The 18,499-nt window shown below is 34.7% G+C and overlaps 1 protein-coding gene across 2 annotated transcripts in view; it reads left to right on the top strand.

Moving 5' to 3' along the window:
• The window catches only part of AHI1 (Abelson helper integration site 1), a 170,448-nt gene that overhangs the window by 13,682 nt on the left and 138,267 nt on the right, over nt 1-18,499 (top strand). For both annotated transcript variants that reach the window (XR_016511655.1, XM_090279880.1), the window contains exons 7-11: nt 1,033-1,185; nt 5,424-5,556; nt 9,468-9,591; nt 14,844-15,073; nt 16,676-16,782. Coding sequence is in view for 1 of the 2 variants with exons in the window: in XM_090279880.1 (XP_090136006.1) it covers nt 1,033-1,185; nt 5,424-5,556; nt 9,468-9,591; nt 14,844-15,073; nt 16,676-16,782 (747 nt within the window). In the remaining variant the exon portion in view is untranslated. The remainder of the gene's footprint in view (nt 1-1,032; nt 1,186-5,423; nt 5,557-9,467; nt 9,592-14,843; nt 15,074-16,675; nt 16,783-18,499) is intronic.

Here is an 18,499-nt window from a genome sequence, read left to right as displayed (position 1 = left end):
TAGAATAGAGAGTTACCTTTGGAGATTATGTATTGATCCTATAATAGCTGATACTTAAAAGATACTTAAATGAATTTTTAGTAATAAATACAAATTTAATTGTTAGAAAAAATGTTTTTTAAAATACTACTGTTTTTAAATATTAAAGATAAAAGAATGATGTAAAATAGGAGTTGAGAAATGTTGTTCATAAAGAATCAGTTAGTTAATAATTTAAGCTTTTCAGGCTATACAGTCTCTGTTGCAATTACTCAACTTTGTAGTGTGAAAGTAGCTCTGTAGACATATATAGGTGATAACAAAACAATTTGAAAATGTGTTCCAATAAACCATTATTTACAAAAACAGTCAGCAGGATAGATTTGGCCTGGGCCATGGTTTCTAGACATATTTTTAAGGCACATTTTTCTCTATATTATTTAAAAAATAAGTAACTAATATTTCTATTGATGTTTTTCATAGTTTAAAATTATAATGACCTTAGCAAAGAATATGTCCTAAAATGAGGTGAAACTTTTGCTTTTGTCTTATTTGCTATAAGTTGTTTTAAGTCAGTTGCATATTCTGTAGCTGATATTATAAACTGTGACCACAGAGTTGGTTTGCATTGATTTGAATGCAGTTAAATCTATTTTTAAGAAATGAAAGATTTAAAAAACTTTAGATCTTATTGCCAGTTTTGTGATATTAAAGCCAGATATGCCATAGTGCTTCAGAGCCACGACATAACGTCTGGTGGGTTTCAGTGAAGAGACAGAAACAAAGGGTCATAATTATTAAAACAATTTTGTGTTACTGTTCAAGTTCTACTTTTTCTCTTAACTTCTGAGGCTTTTTGGTTACAGGACAATAATTTTAAATATTTTTCTTTTTATTTAGAATAATGTACAAATAAAATCAAATATTTTTTTATGGTTTACATTTTGAAAACATTTCCATGTTGTTGGTTTCACTATTTTAAAAACCATCTCTGCTAGAAAAGAGAAAAAATTACCATGATATATAATTTTTTCACTTTATGTACATATTTAGATAAAGCCATCTTACCGTTCTGTGATGGCTCCTCTGGAGGAAAAGAGTAAACCCGTGTATTGTGAACAACACCATGAGCCGAGTTCAGTAGACACAGAGCCTGGATTAGAAGATTCAAAGGAAGTAGTAAAATGGAAACGACTCCCGGGGCAGGTGAGGTGTTTGATGATACCGGATTCATTTAGATATTTACTTATTTAACACTCCAGCAACTCCTAGGGTAACTAGATTGCTATTTAAAACTCTCAGATTATTTATTCTTGTTTTTAACCACAATGTTGTCTTTGCAGTAATTCATTTCATAAGTAATAATAGAGTGATTCTCATGTGCATAAAAACCCTCTCTAGTTTGTTTGTTTAGAGATATGAGCAGTTTTTCTAGTTTGCTAGAGCTGCCACTAAAAAAATACTGCAGCCCTGGCTGGTGTGGCTAAGTGGACTGAGCGCCAGCCAACCTGTGAACCAAAGGGTTGCCAGTTCGGGTCCCAGTTGGGGCACATGCCTGGGTTGTGGACTGCGTCCCCATATGGGAGAGTGTGAGAGGCAACTGATGGATGTTTCCCTTGCAGGTTGATGTTTCTCTCCCTCTCTTTCTCCCTCCCTTCCCCTCTCTCTCTCTATAAATAAATAAATAAATAAATAAAAATATTTTTAAAAAATACTCCAGACTGCTTAACTTAAACCACAGAAATTTATTTGTTCGTATTTCTGGGGGCTGGAAAGACTAAGACCAAGGGTTGACAGGGCTGGTTTACTCTGAAGCCTTTCTTCTTCGCTGACAGATGGCTGCCATCTTCCTGCCCTTTTATGGTCTTTTCCCCTTGCCCTGTATATCCTCACTGTCTTGCTCTTCTAATTACAACTGGCCCTAAAAAACAAACAAACATAAAACACTTCATTTTAATGTAATCAGCTAGCAAAAGAACTTACCTCCAGATACTATTACTTTCTGAGGTATTGGGGTTGGGCTTTAACAAATTTTTGAGTACATGATTCAGCTCATAACAATACAGAGATTTTTGATGTCTATAAGCGGTATGTTTTCTAATTGATTTATTACTAAAAACTCTTTTTTAAAAATGAATTTATGAAATTTTTTGCAGTCTCTGGCTCCTTCCTGAATCGCATTTTGATGGCGATATGTACATGTATATTTTTCTACCACAAGTTGAGCAGTATTTCAGCTTTTACTAAATTTTTCTTACTCGATTAGTATATTTTGCAGGAGCAAGAAGCATTTCAGATACAGTTTTATAAATCTTACTTGTTTCCACAAAGAGGAGAGTGGTTTATTTTATATGTCTGAGCCAATACCAATGCAATCTGTCTAAAATCTTAATTTATGCAAATATTTAGTATATACATAACAATGATTGTTTTCCCAGACCCTTTCATTTTCTACATTTTGCATCACATTTAATTTTCTTTTTGAGGCCTGCCTTTAACAGATTTGTCTTATAAATACTTTAGACCTGATAATATGGGGAGACTAGCACTTATACTGTGCCCTTAGGGGACCTTTCACATCTGTTGGGGAAACAGAAGACAGTGTTCTTCACTGTCAGGGCAGAGAATTCTTAGCAAATATAGGTACAAAAATAATTGTACAGATGAGCAGCTCTCAAAGTGTGATTTGAGAACAGTAAGAGTCCTGAGACCCTTTTAGGGAGACTATAAAATCAACTTTTCTCATAATGGAATTATAACGATTTTAATAATTTTATAATGATTTAATTTCTTTTTCATATTTGTTCTCTCACAAGTATACAACTGAAGTTTTCCAGAGGTTAAATGATATGTGATATCAAATATGAACTCTAATTGTCTTTTATGAAGCCAGATAGTAAAGAGATTTTCAAAAGTGTAGAACAATTTTATTTTATATAGTTATTTTTCATGAAAAGACACTGTTATTTAAAAAATTAATTAAATGTATTTTAATTTATCAAGTTTACTTTATAATATGATAAATAGGCACTTATACAAAAATTTTTAGGAGGGGCGTCCTCAAAAATTTTCGAAAACTATAAAGCATCTTGAAACTAGAATATTTTGAGAATTGCAGGTATGGAGAAGGTGAACTAGAGTCTCAGAGGAAGGGTTGATTTAACAGGTTGGCGGAGTTGAGGTAGACTTTAAAAGGTGGCTAAGTTAGGGGTGGGTGAAGGGTAGAGAAAGGTATTTTATATGGGGCCCACGTTGTAAATAAATGGGAAGGGACCTGCTCTATTCATCAGGCACTCAAAACTTGAGTGACTGGAAACCAGAGTTTGTATAAGGTTGTATGATAGATTAGGCAGGCCCACATTATGGAGTGTCTTGAATAATCGCCCAATACTTCTTTGTGTGGGATGTGAAAAATTAATGAAAGGTTTTGGGCTAGGAGAGAAGCATGGTCTCAATTACATTTTAGGACAGATTAATGCTGGCAGTGGCAGGTAGGAAATCTTGAGATAGGATACATCCGAATGAGAGAAACCTGCCAGATGGTAGTTGCATTCATTGATGTGAGGTGAAAAAGAGTAACCTTGGGGGAATGGTGGCACAAATGAAAAATAAGAGATGACAACAAGAAAGAAAGAATGAACCAGCATGGTTTAGTAACTGACACGGTAGTAAAGAGGGGAAGGAGTCAAAGATGTTGAGGCCCTTTATTGATATTACACTTTCATTGGCTGTTCTTAGTACAGTGTCAAACCCTGGGAATGCAAAGAAAATGATAGTGGCTTCCGTGACTTTAGCCTAGGTGATTAGGCAGAGTTTTCCTCATCTGCGTCTTCCACTCTAGGAGCAGCAGCAACTGATTGTAAAACCTCCCGACTTTTCCTTCAATTATTTCCTCTTTTTAACCTCCTCTTCCTTTTCAAGGTCATCTGGATGGAGAATGGAGGGGGAAAATGGGTAGCATGGTGTCTGGTACATTATTGTTACCTACTAAATGTCTACTCAATTTTCTGCCTTCCAACTAGCTACTCATAATTCTGCCTCCTAATAATGCTGCCAATTCTTGATGCTACTTGTGAGAAACCTGGTACCTATCTAGAATGCAGGCCCTTGAATTAATAGTCTTTGACTAGGCACATTAAGCTGGGCTTGACCCTCTGAATAATCCTTATTAGCTATATAGTAATGATTACTCATGGGGTTGCTGTAATGAATATATGAAAAGACCTGTGTAATAAAATACCATGTTCTTGGCATATAGTCGTCGGCATCGTCGGCAGCCGTCCGTCTCGAGAGACGATGGTGTAGCTTCTTAAGTGTCTATCTGCACCGCCGAGAATGGCTGTGCAGTCCGACTCGGGAGTGACACGGCATCTGTCTCCTCCCGTGTTGAATCGACATCTTGCGATGACGCTGGAGTGTCCTCTCCAGTGGAGCTGAAGCTACAGAGCCTGGGCAGGGTGATATGGAGGGTCCGCTGTTGCCCATGCAGCAGACCCCCCCTCTCTTGGCAGCTGAAGGGTCCAAGGGAAAGACGGAGTCGATACAGCTTGGCTTCAGGTGCGCCGCAGGAGTTGCCGGTGTTGACTACAACGTCAAACCGCCTTAGGGACTCCGGCTCCGGATTTTCTGTCGGGGTTTACTCCCTTAGCCTTTCCCCAGAAGAGGTATGCCGCAAGGCAGCGGAGGTTTTTTGGAGTCAGAGTTTTCCTTCTCTGATGTACCCTGACTGGAAGATCGAACCAGCGACACTTAGCTCGCAGGCCGACGCTCGATCCACTGAGCTAAACCAGCCAGGGTTATTGGCATATAGTAAGGGCACACTATATGTTTAATTGAACTTTTTCTACAGTAAATATATTAATATGTTAAAAATTTTTATTTTATCTGATAATAGGGAATTAAAACAAAAAATTATGAAGAAATTTTAATAAAATTAGTGAATCAGAAACCAATAGGAAGTGAATGATTCTTTGAAAATACATTTTGGAAGGTAGCCACAAATAATGGTTATTTTAAGAGAAAAAAAGAGAGAATAAATAATTATATATCCTGTTCTTAGCTGGGCCCTGAAGGGCATTTATGGTCTTAGAACAAGTTTGTGGTTCAGCAAAAATCACGTTATTAGTTCTGGAATAAGGGTGCGACATATAATTTTGTGTGTGTGTCGTCATATAAAAGCTATGAAAGTGACAGCTTTAGCGTTTCAGATATTGAAATGTTCTGCTCATATTTTGGGTGAGTTAAATACTCGTTAGATATGGAGTACAAATTTACTTAATTTTATGGAGAACTGACTTTCTGTTTAGAAAGTCTATGGTTTTCCATCATTCTGTTTACTCTTCACTGTAAAGGGACTTAAAAAGCACCTACAGTAATTAAAATTAACAGCTAGCCTTCATATTTTAATGTTTCTTAATTTATTTTTAAAATGTATGTTTTTTTAGGCTTGTCGTATCCCAAACAAGCACCTCTTCTCACTAAATGCAGGAGAACGAGGATGTTTTTGCCTTTCTTTCTCAAACAACGGAAGAATATTAGCAGCAGCCTGTGCCAGCCGGGAAGGCTATCCAATTATTTGTGAGTATTAATCCTATTTGTTTAATTTTATTGAAATCTTTTTGGAGAACATTCTTTGGTTTTTAAAATTCATTGAAATTTTAATTTGAATAATCCCTCAGCACTACTAAATTAAATAGATTTTTTTCAAGTAGAGTAACAGGTCTTTTTAATTTACACTTTTCTATATAATGTTTTCAGAAGTAGACTGCAGGGTGGCAAATTATTTTAAAACATGCAGGCGGGTTTTCTTAAGCATTTTTTATTTTAAATATAGAAATTTAGAACCATGAAGGATAATAAATCTCAGAAGAATTTCAGTTTAATGTGGTCAGTCAGTAGCAGGAATTATTTAAATTATGAAAGCCCTCAAATTTGTTATGCATTAGAACAAGAATATTTGGCTCAGTAGGATCTGGATTAAGACTTCTCATTATGATAAAGAAGTTAGCAGAGAGGCCAAAAAACCCACTCTCAAATTGCCTTTAAAAAATATAGGAAACTGTGTTAAAAAGAAAAATTATTTCTGTGTCTTTAGAGATTTTATTTTATATAAATGAAATAAATAAGTCTTCTAGACTTAGGGGCTTTACTACCTTCCCTTACTTCTGACTTGTAATGAAAAGCAGCGCAGCTCAGCTCCTTATGGACATCTGTCCTGAGCACTAGATTCTGTTGAACTTCCCTCAGCTTCACACAGTTATTTCTTCATTGATTTCTTGTTTTGTTTTGTTTTTTTTTCGTTTTTTTTTTCTGCAAGGACTTATAATTGGCTTGATTAGCATTTGTTAAATAAATATTCCTTCTTATGAAATAATGTTAGCTTTAAGAAATATAAAATTACTTGTGTAGCTTGATTATGGCTCTGCTCATTTAAAATTTCACCAAAACCTTTACATAGGGAAAGAAAATGATTCTTAGGAAACATATTCCAGAATATTAATAGTGATTTCAATCTTTAGGTAGTGAAAGAATTATTTTTATTTTTATTTACATGTGTTTAACATTTTGTGATAAATATATGCTTAAGACATCTTGTTCAAAATGTTATATAAATTTAACTTTACTTACTGTTTAAATCTTAAAATACAGAAGAAGAATCTTTTTAAGTGTTCATTATGATGTGTCTCCTTGGAATTTGTTTTAGTTTGTAGGATGTGCTGATTAATGTTTTTCACAAATTTAGGAAAATTTTTGTCTTTATTTCTTCAAATATTCTTTCTGTCCCTTTCTATTTCTTCTCTTCTTGAGAGACTCCTGTCATTTCTGGTTTGGAACACTTGATGGTGTCCCACAGGTCTCTGCAGCTTTATTTTATTTTTTTTATTTTTTCCGTGACACTCTGCAGCTTTATTTGTTTTTCTTCATTCTTTTTCTCTCTGTCCCTTTGACTGCAAAATATCAATTGACCTCTCTTCAGGTCTTGGTCCTTCTATTAATTCAAATCTGCTATTGAGTGCCTCTCAGTGAATTGTTTATTTTAGTTATGGTACTTTTCAACTCTAGAATTTCTATATGGTCTTTTTAAAAAATAGTTTATGACTCTTTATTGGTGAGCAATTCTTACATCCTAATTCTTTAGATACTGTTTTCTTTAGCTCTTTGAACATATAAGAGTGGATTTAAAGTCTTTGTCTAGGAAGACTGATGTTAAGGCTTCCCCATGAACTGGTTCTATTAATTGCTTTTCTCCCTGTGTATTGTCAAATTTTTCTGTTCTGTTTTGTTTTATGTTTCCATAACTTTATGTTGACAACTTTGTATTTTAATTATTGAAATGTGACAGCTGTGGTAATCAGATTCCCCCACACACACCCCTACACCCCTTAACCTACCCAATCAGGATATGTTGTTGTTCTTTTAATCTTTACTCTTTTTAAAAAATTTTTATTGATTGATTTTAGACAGTGAGAGGAAGGGGGAGAGAGAAGAAAAATCAGTTTGTTGTTCTACTTATGTATGCATTCATTCTGGCTGCTGCTGCTGCTGCCCGCCACCCCCCACCTCCCACCCCCCACCCCCCACCCCCCACCCCCCCTTGGTTGCTTCTTATATATGCCCTGACTGGAGATTGAACCCACAACCTTGTTGTATTGGGACAACACTCGAAGCAAGTGAGCTACATAGCCAGGGCCAGGATATATTGTTGTTTAGTTTGTTTAGTGACTTCCTTGGACAAATTCTGTAGTCTTTTGCTCTTGCCATGTGTTGCCACTGAAGTCTCTACTTGGTGAGTTTAGTAGTCAGCTAATGGTTAGAGAGAGATTTTTTAAGTGCCTCGCGTCTGCTGCGGGGCTCTGTGCGTGTGGTATTGGGACACACTTTCAGTTCTTCAGCTGTGGCCTTCACTTCCTGTTTGCACAGAGCCTCCCAGGTCAGCCAGAGTGACACAGGGCCCCTCAGGTCTTGATTGGGCACGCACACAGCCTTTCAGGAGCACGTGTCCTAGATTCCCAAGAATATGTTGGAGTTTTTCAAAGTGCTCTGTGGGTATCTCACTCCCAGTTTTTTCTTTTTAAGCGTTTTGGTCAACCTCTTCTCATCCCTGGCTGGTATTACTGCCTCAGACAGCCATGCCACTGCGTTACTTTGATATGCACCTAGGGTTAGAATCCTACCACAGAGCATGCTCAGAGTGAGGTCAAATACAGCCAAGCCCTGAGAATGGAAGCTTCCAGATGTCTAATAGTGCTAAGTCTTGGAGATGGGGCTTTGGGGGAGCTTCAGACCTCTTCTGCCCATCAGATGACCACTAGACCTGATTTTCATTGTAGTTGCAAGGCTGTTGGTTTTTAAGGATACTTTGGAGCTTGGGAGAGGGGAATGGGAGGGAACAAGGCAAGTTAAAATACCACAAAGCTCAATTTTCTTACCGAGGTTCAGCTATTTTTCTTGACTAAATCCTCAGATTGTTGCAAGCCTTTGTTTAATTTCCAGAGTTCTGAAAAAGACACTTTTGCCTGTTTTTGCCAGTGTTCCCATTGCTTTTATGGGAGTGCACACTTTTCAAGGTCCTATTTTGCTATTCTGGAAGCACTTATGTACAAAACTGCTTAGTATTTTAAAGGCAGGTGTTTGACCACTAGGTGGAAGTAGAGACTTGGAAACTTTGTTGTTCTGTTATCAACTTAGATCAGCAATTTTCAACCAGTGTGCCACAAGAATTTTTAAAACATACAATGCCTGATTATTTAGTCAGGGACACTGACCTCTTTTCCCTTAGATTGTCAAATAAAAATATGACAACAGCCAACACAACAGTAGTCCACTGTGAATGAATCAAAATTACAAATTGACAAAACATATATTTTTTGGTGTGTTGCAAAATATTAGTAATGAGTTTATAGGTGCCATGAGATAAAAAAGATTGAAAATCACTGTCTTAGATTATTTTATTGTATATATTAACATAACAATACTACAGTGTTTATCATATTGGACCTCTATTAATTCCCTTACGATATCTATAATTTTACTATTAGAATTTTTTTTCTGACAGTAGTACAGTTTAAATTTCTTGTTACTTCAAATAAAATTTTGGTTGGAATTTAATCAATTTTCAGGTAAAATAGTACCTTTTTAACAAAAGCCCAAATTATAGAACCTTTGAAGTGAATCACAGTTTAAATCTTATTTATTATATGATTAATTAATTGACTATCAAAGATTATTAGGAAAATTGTTTTGGAGAAATGAGAATAATTATTAACTATAGCATATTACAAAATTTTATGTTTGTAAATTTCTGTGTTTAAAGCAAGTGAAAAACTTTGTAAGTAGATTTTGAAATTAATTACACTGAAAATCTTTGGTGATATTCTTACAGACAGTGCTTACTATATGTACAAATTGTTATAAACTATAAATTTATATATTACCGTATTGAGAACCCTCTGTCTGGAAACCTACTAATTTTTGAATATTTTCATTAGTTTATGAAATTCCTTCTGGACGTTTCATGAAAGAACTGTGTGGCCACCTCAATATCATTTACGATCTTTGCTGGTCAAAAGATGATCGCTATATCCTTACTGCATCCGCTGATGGCACTGCCAGGTTAGTATATCTGAGAAGTGTTTGTTGTGTATGCTGTTTGCCATCCAGGAAAGCAAAGGGAATATGAAGCGATAGAACCACTAATGTTTCAGTTATGTTTTGCTTCTCAAGGGACTGTCACGAATATGCATTGAGCAGACTGGCTGATTAAATGAGTAGTCGTGAAAACTTTTCTCGAAGACATTTTTGTAAAATCTATTTTATTTAAGTAATATATAACATAATTCTCACTATCTTTAAATGATCATCATGTACACTGTTTGATTAATACTTCGAGATGGAGTTATTAAACAACTAAAATTTTTCCTAGAATATAAGCTCCTGATGGCAGGGATTCCACCTTTACACTTAGCTTGGTGCAGAAGCCAGGACACAGTGGTGCTTAGTACGGATTGTAGGGTAAATAAATGAATGCACACTTTATGTTTTCAGAGCTTTATGGATTGTCAAATATCTGCATTTTTTTAAATGTCAGTCTTTTTTTGGGGGGGGGTTTACAGTACATTCCTTTAAAAAAATTTATTTATTTATTTATTTATTTATTTATTTTTTATTTTGGTTTTTCAATTACAGTTGTTAAATGTCAGTCTTAAATGAACCCCTTCCAATTTAATGTGTCACAGTAAAATATTTTAAAAGCTACTTTTTAAAGTTCCACTTACGCTTTTTGTAGCTGTTTGATCTACCTTGATGTGTTCTAAAAATATTATTAGGCAGTTGTTTAAGGTGCTTTTATATATGTCCTTTAAATTTGATTCCAACCAATGATATTTATTATCTCTACAGACTAGGAAACTGACATTTAAAGCTGTTCAAGATCCACTCTGATTTCACTTTTACTTGTACTTCCTGTTCTTTTAAAACACATTTTATAGACACTTCTAGTGTCTGGGTCCCTTTTTCTATTAATCTTATCAGCTTCCTTTTCAATATAAAATGTCTAGTTAATTAAGATGCTATCATTACTATTTAGTTTATACTTAAATGAAATAAATGACAACTGATGACAATTGATTTACCTCTCTATGTAGCTGGAAATCTACTATTAGTCCCTCTTAATATATTCAAGAATAGCATTGGCATTCTGTCAGATGCCAGGTTATGCTAGAGGAAAATACATAACCTTGCTAAGACCTGACTATGGTCTTATTTAGCAAGTTCCCATCTCTGCTGAGCAGTCCTTTCACTCATTTTTGTTCAGCTAGCTTTTCTCATTGCTCTGGCAACAGACCCAAACCTTACCACACTTCAAGTTCTCTATCCTAAATCATAATCTTCCCACTTTCATTAGATGATGCCTTCAATTTACAGTGAAATTTAGCCAGACATGAACTTCCTATATTTCCGTCTGGTTTCCCATCTCATATCTGTAAATTTACCCATCTTTATCTCTGTCCATCTCTCTTAACAAAGAGGTATGGGTACAGACACCTTTAAGGCTAATTTTTGTCCTGTCCCTTTAACACATTGCATATGGGTGGCGAGAATTCCCATAATTTCTAAAAGGCATTTAAATACTCCGGTCCGCAACATGTTAATTCCAGTCCTTTAATCTACAGTTCTGTTAACTTCTATTTCCTATACCTCTTGACTCTGTAGTATCTTTCTCTTTATTGATTTTGTCCTCTTAAAAATACAGCATACACAATTTCCAATCACAGATGAAAAATAACAGTTTCAAAATAAAGTTTTAAAAGGTGCATGCATGTGGACCATCTCAGATCAAACTCGTGTTGTTCAAGGGTCAACTGTATGCTCAAATCTCCTCATCTTTAAGAAATCTTTTTTTCAACTCTTTCTGCCTTTCAGCTACCATGTAATTTTTTTTTTTTTCTCCATCATCAAGAGCATCCAGCACAAAATTGTCTTAACTTCAGCCCAGTTAGTCTGGCTGTCACGCCTGCCATGCTGTAAATGAACTTCAGGAGGTCAGCAGCTACTTGCTAATTTTAAGAATCATTTGCCAGTTTTTTGTTGTTATCCTGTTTACCTTCACTGCAGTATTTGATTATTGACCAGTCTTGAAATATTCTCAATGTATAGTTTTTATTGACAACCTCTTTTGTTTTCTTTTTAGGACTTTGATCAATTCTCACTCTCCTTCTTTAGTTCCTTCACCTATTCTCTGTAGCTGTTTATCTTCAAGATTCTTTACTTGGATAGTCTTCCCTGGTTTTGTGTGCTTATCCTGGCCTCTCTCATCTTGCCTTGCTCTGAATCTTACTTATATGCTAATGACTTCTAGCTCCCACTTTTTTCTGAGTTAGACTTTCTTTTTCACACTTCTATCCGGATTGTCCAGTGGCACCTCAAGTCCAAAACCAAACTTACCAATATCATCAAATTTGGTCTTCCTCTTTTAGTCCTTTTATACTATATATTTTTAATAACATCCTTATCTGGGACTCAAGAGTAGAACTCATTTCTGCCACTTATATCTACATCTCAGTAATACTAAAGTCTCTCAATTCTCTCTTCTAAAGGGCTCACCATTCTATTAATATGTTTTACCCTCACTGCTATTGCCTTAATCCAGGCCCTTGTTATCTCTTGCTTAAAAAGATGCTGCTAAACTTTCCCAGTGCTCAGTCTCTAGCCTCCTGCATCTCTAGCCTTATCCAATGTCATCTTTCATAATGCCATGATTTGAAAAATCTTTGATTACCAGGGCCCTTTAGAAAATGTTCCAGTTCCTTAGAATGGCATGACAGGCTGTCCCTTATTGGCCTTATCTTCTTCTCTTAGACACTTCCATGTACCCTCTGCTTTATCCACACAACCCTTTGAAATACCATTAACTTTTTTGGTGTCTGCATGCCTTGTTATTAGCTTACTGATTCTTCTATGCTTAAATGCCCTTCCTGCCCTACTCATTCACTCAATGTAGTGGGCTCATAGCCATCTTTTAAAACCCAGCTCAGATTTCATCATTTCTTGAAGCCATCTGGGACTTCCCCACACAACATATAATAATAACAAAGTATGCCTTTTACTTTATGTAGCTTTGAAATTGATACTAAGTTAGGACTCTTCACATCATAAAAATATTGTGAAGGATTAACTGAGTGAAGGAAGAAATGTTGTGGCTAAAACCAAAAAAGACAGTGAGGTTTTGAAAGAGGTAAGGAATGGCTACAAGTCAAAAGGAAAAGAATTAGAGTGGCTCATGCTCCAAAGTGGCGAAAGCATAGGTTCCTGTCCATGTCCTCTCCTTCTGTCTTCCTCGTGTCACTGCCACATGGGATCCTTCATCCTTTCTGAGTAACTCTTTCCTACTGGTTAGCTCTCTTCCATAAGGGTTTAAACCTAAATCTCCTTTTTTAGTTATCTTCAGTTTAATCTGTACTTTCCCCCACATCAACAGCTCCTCATATAATCAGAAAGATTTTTTGCGTGTAATGGCTCCCAAATAGGCCAACCCGATCTTCACATATGCTGTTTTAATGTTGGTATGTTTTTCTTCCCATTCTCGTAACGCTTTTGTGCAGATGTTTAGTCTTTACAGATTTGTAATCCATCTTCTTTTCTGTCTGTGATGGACCTGATTTTTTCCAAAACCCATTAATACATTTGTTCTGATCTTGGAATCTACCATTGATTGGGTGCTGAAAGCCACCATTAATATCGGTTTTGTTTTTACATAAAAAAGCTTCATTTTTATTTTAAAATATTATATATATTTTAATTATATTGAGCTGTTTTAAAAATGTTATGGCTTCATTTGTGCCCGTATTTCAAATAATGCTGCTAAGATTTATTAGCAAACAACTGAAGTTTTTATCTTCTAAGAATCTTGATTAAACTAGCCCCTTCAAATTAGTGATTTTGTTCTTTCAATAAATGCTATGTTTCATGTAATATATGTTCATTGAAAGTATTATTATGGTTAAAATGTTTATGCTTTGACACACGTGCTTTATTTTTACTTGAAAACATGTTCTTTCACTTCCTTCATTATTAGTTTGGATTCTTAGTAATTGAAGATCATATCCTGTATTTTAAGCAGCTGCTGAGAAAACTCATCAAATGCTATTCTTGAATAGCAACTGTATTTTTTTCTTTTATTGATAATTTTGTAAAGGGCTTAGTTTTCTTTAGTACTTAGGCAGTAATTAGAATGAATTGTAAATCCCCATATTAAAGAATTAATATACTCTTCAAATTCTAATAACTGAAACTTTAAAAAATTAGATAGTCCACACTCATATAGCAGCTGTCCATTGCTAGATTTTGCCTGTTTTTTACACATTGACTAGAAATGCAGAATATCTAACGTAACAGTTTAACCCTTAGGGTTTACTCTTTTGTCAAGACTATAGCAATAGCATACTAATGTTTTAATTGTCTGTTATTTAGAGGAAGAGATAATGAGAGTGTTAACACAAAGTAAATGCTTAATATCAAATTATCTTTTTTTATCAAAATTTAATAATTATGTTATCTTATTTTACTCAAGTATTCATATAGTAATTTCATTATGGCTTTTAAGTCTTTGAGATCTTCATGTTTATTCTAGGCTTTGAAGTTACTAGTATAAAAATTAATAGAGTATCCTATTAACTAACCCCCCACTGGTAAGTACTTTGCAAAAGCAAAATACACAACCAAAATGGGAAATCATTAAAGTTTCTCCCTATATTTTTATATATATATTGTATTAAATGCAATATTTTACCAACTATTTGATGTGTGTTTGTTTAATCAATGTCAAAAGTACATATATTTTTAAAAATATTTATTTATTTATTTATTTATTTGAGAGAGGGGAAGGGAGGGAGAAAGAGAGGGAGAGAAACATCAATAAGTTGCTTCTTATATGCACCCTGACTGGGGGACCAAACCTCCAACTTAGGCAAGTGCCCTAACTGGGAATAGAACCCGCGGACCTTTCTCTTCGCGGAGGGATGCCCAAGCAAATGAGCCCCATCAGTCTGGGCAAAAGTAGTAGATGCTAAAAAGAAAGACATATTCAAATCCAAATACAGTTTTTTTGTTTGCTAGTATAGAGTATAATTAGCAATCAAATGAACCATTATGCTTGCTAGTCCCTGTAAGAAAACAGCTTTGTCAAATGTAAAGAAACCAGTCATCAAATATATGATCATATTGATGCTTAGTTATAAAATTTGAATTTAGTTTACTGTTGTCACTTGCTTACTTAAGTCCCATTGGTTGTGTTGGTTTTTGGAGAAATTTTTAAAAAGAAACTTGTGCCTCTCAGAAGCAATATGTAACTTTTTATTCTTTTCCAGGATATGGAAAAATGAAATAAACAATACAAATACTTTCAGAGTTTTACCTCATCCTTGTTTTGTCTACACGGCTAAATTCCATCCCGCTGTAAAAGAGCTGGTGGTTACAGGATGCTATGATTCTATGATACGGGTGTGGAAAGTTGATATGAAAGAGGATTTTGCCATATTGATCCGACAGTTTGACACTCACAGGAGTTTCATTAACTCTCTCTGTTTTGATATTGAAGGTATGTCAGAGAATATATTCCAAATTAAGGCTAGTTGTATGAAGAATTAACAACGGTTTTATCTCACTAGGACAGATATTTAAGTTTGAAAAGGATTTTATGCATTGATGATCACTCATGCATATTGAAATTTATGTGTATTATTCAGATTATATGATAGACCTAGGCATAGATTTGGCACTGAAGGAGTTTTGTTTGTAATTCTAAAGTCATTAAGTTCCTAAACATTTAGATTTAACTAATCTTTGCTGTAACAGCCAGTCACATTCCAAATTTCATAAATATATTGCATTGGGTTGGTGATTATCCTTAGTACTTTTTAAATTAAGGCCCTTTTAAGTTAAAGGCTAAAAATGAGGAAGATGAAGAGAAAATCCCAAAAGAATATTGAGAAAATCTATTTTACATGTAGCAACAGTATTATTTTTTTAAATGTTTATAATCGTATAGAAGGGAAATTTGCAATTATCTTAAGATTTATCTTAGTATATGGATAATATAGGTGGTGTTTTAAAGATATATAATATAGATTATTTTGTCAACTGAAAGAATAAAGAGATGTATTACATCTATTAAATAATCACCTTTTACATTATTTCAGACACTAGATATGTAGGCTATAATTATAATTAATTAGTATGGGATCCGGATAAAAATTATACTGCTAATGTACTCTGTTCAACTCTAAGGATCTTAATATATTGGAACACTTTCAGGAAATGTCAGCCAACAATAGAAAGGTATCTGAAAACTGTGCCATAATATAAGTAGCTCATATTACAATAGCAAGATGAAGAATTTCTTCATTGTTTGGCTAAGCTAATCATATTTTAGAAAAAAAGAAAACAGTCTGTACTGCTCTAGTGGATAAAGAAAGGGCCAAAGCTACAGAAGACAGATTTTCTTTGCTCAGAATTAGGGATAACATCCTAATACACAGAGCAGTTTATCATTTGAATAAGATACTTTTTAACATATGAAATTCACAATTTCTGAATGACCATCTGTTTGTAATGATGGGTAGAATATTGCTAAGTGGGTGCGAAGTTGAACTTGGTGGTCTCTGAGGTCCCATTCAACGTTTAAGATGGGTTGACTTTAAGAATTAATGTTAAACTGGAACACCTGTTATTTATTATTTTATTCATTCCCTGGTCGTTGAGTTCTTGCTGGTCTCAGGCATTATGCTAACAGAATATTTTAGAATATAGGTGTTTTTTCCAGGAATAGAAGGCAGATTATATAGATTGATAAAAGTGAATGATGCAGATACATATTAGGTAATTCAGATAATTTGTTTGGCTTTGGAATTTGAGCTATATACATACGCACTGTAATGCTCATTTCTTTTTATATTAAAATCAGGGAAATCCAAAGGGAAATAAATCATCAAAAATAATTCAGAAGAATGAAGAATTCATTGAAAGATAATTGGGATTTGAGTGTTAGTTGTGTTTGGTTTTTGGCTTTTTAAACTGAAATACCTTTTAGTAACCCTAGGATTCTTTGACTGTTTTACTGGCATGCATTTTTCCAATTTGATATTTTTTCTTTCTACCTGTGTGTAACATTAATCAGTGAGTAATTTTTTTTTTTAAACAGGCCATCACATGTATTCAGGAGACTGTACGGGGGTGATTGTTGTTTGGAATACCTATGTTAAAGTTAATGACCTGCAGCATTCAGTGCGCCACTGGAGTGTAAATAAGGTATAAAACCCTCTTTCAGATTGTGGGACTTAATTAAAGAAATTGGAAAAATCACTGAACCTCTTAGCCTTAAAATAAGACATCAAGACGTTCTGTTCTCTCTTTTCAAAAAAATTAACTTTTTCTCAGTCTCTGAAAAGTCTGTTATTACTGAGTAATTATCATGTCTTTCTGGTGGCTAATTGATGATCTAGTAACTTAGTGAAAATTTTCTTCATTTTGGTGAGGATTTCCTTTAATTTTCTTGAACTCTAATTTGCACCATGGCATTCAGAGAAATTTATGCTTAAATTGCCATCTGTAAGTAGTAGCTTATATTTCAATTTATTGTTCCTCATAGTAGAGTATAACAATTATCCTTGTTTGAAAAAAAAAACACACACACAATGTGTAAAAGAATTTCCATGAACTTTAGTTAAGTTTATTGAGTCTATCAGATCTGTTTAAGAAATAGTCTATTTTTAGTCATTCTCTTTGCTTGGGGTTCATGGTGGAGCTTAATTTCACACACTTCAAAAAAATTCTAATTACTTATATACCTGAAGAACTGGCAAAGCCCCAAGGCACCAGTTCCAATCATTTGAGTCCACAGTGCAGTGTCGACTTTTGTTTTAAAAATCATGTTTCTTTACCTCAGTATCTTAACCAAAGGCAAATTTACCTGGACAAGTTGCAACCTGGTGTGGTTACTTGAGACAGTCAAAAATGAAAAGTTAGGAAATGAACTGTAATTACTTATTTATTTATTTACTGCCCTAAGAGACTTGGAGACTGCATTTTCTTACTGGTTCCCTTCAACCAGCAGTGTGGGGAACACCAGATTGTACTCATCTGTCCCTTATGATGAAGTGTCCCTGTGCTACTTTGTTAGAGAAACCTGGGCTTCAAAATTACGGCTTTTCTATTTTAAGCATGACTATGAAAAAGGAAAATGTGGAGGAAATTAGTAACAGATATTACAAACACTAGGTCTGCCAGCACCTTTGTCAAATGTATACCTAACACTTAACCTGTTACACAGTTTTTATTTTGCACATTTGCATCTGTGGAAGTGTTGCTCCAGTTGCTGAAATCTCCAGCAGTGCATCCCCACCCTCAAATAGCTGTTCTTTAGCTCAGTGAGATCCCCATCTGTGGCATCAGTGTTTGACTTTTTCTGTAACTTTTAAAAAACAGAAGGCAGCAGGTCTTAATGTCACACTGCAGTAGCAGAGGGTCACCTGCTGTTAACAGAGGACTGTAACAGTTTTTACCCCACCTAGGCTGATGCCAGCCTACCTCTGAAGAGGACGCCCTCTAGGAGAAAGGGGCAAAAATAATACAGGGTCCTCGGGAGAAGGAGGATAATTTGTAATTCTGCCTGTGTGGACTTTAAGCAGTTTTGCATTTGTAATTTTTTTCATTCTGCTAATCCAAACAAGAAGGACCTTTGGTAATTATTCTAATTAATGCAAGACCTGTTCAGGCAGATTCTCCATCATTGTTTACGTCTTCCTTGACATTATTAATCAGGAATCTTCTATAGCTGCCTTACATAATTATTTTTTAAAAGCCTACCTACAATAAAAATTAAATTAAATGATTTCAGAATTATTTGCTGATGACATACCTTTTTCAGGACAAGTGGAACTAAGTGTGTGAAGAAATAATCTGAGACTGAAATACTACTTGCAAATTAATTCTGCACTTTGAATTCATGAAAATGGAAACTTTCTAC

This window comes from Furipterus horrens, unplaced genomic scaffold (genome assembly GCF_987537825.1).
Source record: "Furipterus horrens unplaced genomic scaffold, mFurHor1.1.pri manual_scaffold_6, whole genome shotgun sequence".
In the NCBI taxonomy this organism is placed as follows: Eukaryota; Metazoa; Chordata; class Mammalia; order Chiroptera; family Furipteridae; genus Furipterus; species Furipterus horrens.
Note: the sequence above shows the minus strand (reverse complement) of the source record. Positions and strands in the feature narration are given on the sequence as shown.